Below are 2,279 nucleotides of genomic sequence, written 5' to 3' on the forward strand. Positions count from 1 at the left end.
AGGTTCAACAATTGCCTACATCCTCTTGGTGATCTCCTTGAGAAATTCACTAATGAACACAGAAACCTCCTTAGAACTCTATTCTCGTCCGCAAGCTCTCTTTTCTTTCGTCACCCCTTTCTCAGGAGATCACAAGATGCACTTGTGAACACTCTTTCATACTTGGTGTTTCCCTCCTTGGTGTTGTGTCACCTCTCAAGACCCAACTCAGCTCCTATCTTGAACTGATTTTCACAATATAGTGTATCTCTCTCTCTTCCTCCCTCGGTGAGTTTAACCTCTTGTGGACACACTAGCTCCCAGCTACTTGACCACCCCTTGAGATTAACCACTCAACTTGCTGTCTTGCTTCCTCTTCCCTTTAATACACAAGCCTTTAGACCTAGGAGAAAGCTCCATCCTTTTCTCCCACGTTCTCCCCTTGGTTTCTAGACTTGGACCACAACTTGGGCAGAATAAAGGCTAGTTATTAGTGGTTGCATCTTCAGTCACCCTATTTAGAGCTATAGGGTAGGTACTCCTTTCCAGCTTTTCCAGAACCTTGCTAGACTTCCTAGACCCATAAAACTCTTTGGAAGCCTGAGAGATTAGGTAGGGAACAAGCACATGTGAAGAGAACCTTGAAAAACGCGTGGAAAAACGAAGCAGCAACATTGGCGACCGGTCGCTTTACACTCTGCCTAAAAGCGACCAGTCGCTTGCACCTTGCGACCGGTCGCTTGCCTCGTTTTCTCCAAACTTCGACTCTGCTTCAAAACTACCGGTCGCCCAAACCTTGCGACCGGTCGCCTCCTTCTTCACTTGCAACCTTAATGTGAGCCATTTTTCCAACACACTAACGGTGCAATGTACACTAGAATGTAAACATTTAGATATGAAACATCTCCCAAATTGGGATAATAGAAAGACCAGGGAGAAGTTGCATATTAGCATTCATGTCTAGTACTATCAATTATCAATTAATTACGCATGATCAATCAAAAGCGTATAGAAGGCATTCATGACCAGCATATCAACTCAGTGTTACAGCATATCCCTCCCAATACTAGAAAAAGTTATGACAAGGCATGCAAGATTTAAAAGAAGAGTTGAAAAAAAATACTTGAGCAACAGGTAATCTCAAATCTTTGGAACTTCCAAAGCCATGAACAACAATGATCTTGTGTTTTGCCTCTTCTTTTGGAACTCCAAACTCCCTGTAGGCCAAATGCCTACCATCACTGAGCTTCACTCTTGGTGAAGTAACAGGAGGACCACCAGGCGATCCGCATATTTTCGGAGGAGGAGGCTTTAGTGCTTGATAAGCCCACCCTAGAAGACCCACTGTCAAAGCTATTGCTACTGGTACAATCATTTCTGGGAGAAAATAGTACCATAGAACATATCATGTTAGTAACACAGTCATAGAATATATATAGATAAGAATCAACTGATAATATTCGTTTTTGGTAAGTGGTACAACATGATATATCCTTTCTAGATTAGGTAACTTGCTCAGTTGAATCTTTAATCCCTCAAATCAGATGATAATTTACCCTATTTTGAAGTTACATGTAATTTCAGTCAATGTACCCAAATCAAAGTATTTACATCAGGAAAGCTAAAACTAAGTGTTCATATCTCTGAACATAGAAAGTGGCAATTGCATACAAATCAGAATTTCAGAAAACTATAGCAGAGCAGCACAACTAGCATGAATTGAAAAGAAAAATAGAAAGAAATCAGTAAACCCACCTGGAAAAAGTTGAAAAGAAGTGGGTCTGGCTCTGTTCCTTGTGGTGTGAGTGAGCCCTGGCTCAGGAAGCTGAGACCTTCTTGCTCAACCCACCTAGAAAGTGAATTTGGGAGAAAATAAGATATTAACAAAAAGAAAGAAATAAATCTGAAAAAGCATGGAAGAAATCAAAATCCCACCTAAGGAAAATTGGATGGGTGTGGCTCTGTTTCTAGTGTGCGCCCTTGCAGAGCTGAGACCATATAGCTGAATTGCTCATCTCACCTAACCTCTTCCCACTAAAAAGCAGTCTCTATTCTAAATACATATAACACAAGTGAATAAGACCCACAAGGGAACATAAACCACAATCTCACATGCAATAATATTCTTTTGTTTTTTCTTTCCCTGGAAACAAACAAGGTGAAGCTAAGGCGTGCAAAACATGCATTCTATTTTTATTGGGAGTTGGGATAAGACAGGTGAAACAATTAACTCAAACAAAACCAGCAAATAACCCAAATAAGAAAAATATCAATCGTACGCTACTAAGCTTACTTGGTTG

At 40.6% G+C, this 2,279-nt stretch overlaps 1 protein-coding gene across 1 annotated transcript in view; it reads right to left on the reverse strand.

Annotated features, from left to right (window-relative positions):
• LOC110769959 (uncharacterized) overlaps positions 1-2,070 on the reverse strand; it is a gene marked incomplete in the record, with an annotated part of 3,552 nt that extends 1,482 nt beyond the window's left edge. The window contains 3 exon segments of the mRNA XM_088255471.1: positions 1,103-1,356; positions 1,735-1,828; positions 1,915-2,070. Of these exon segments, the coding sequence (XP_088111597.1) occupies positions 1,103-1,354 (252 nt within the window).
• Between the last annotated feature and the right edge of the window lie 209 nt (positions 2,071-2,279).

The sequence above is a fragment of the Prunus avium genome, chromosome 6 (genome assembly GCF_965620075.1).
Source record: "Prunus avium chromosome 6, drPruAviu1.hap1.1, whole genome shotgun sequence".
Lineage (NCBI taxonomy): Eukaryota > Viridiplantae > Streptophyta > Magnoliopsida > Rosales > Rosaceae > Prunus > Prunus avium.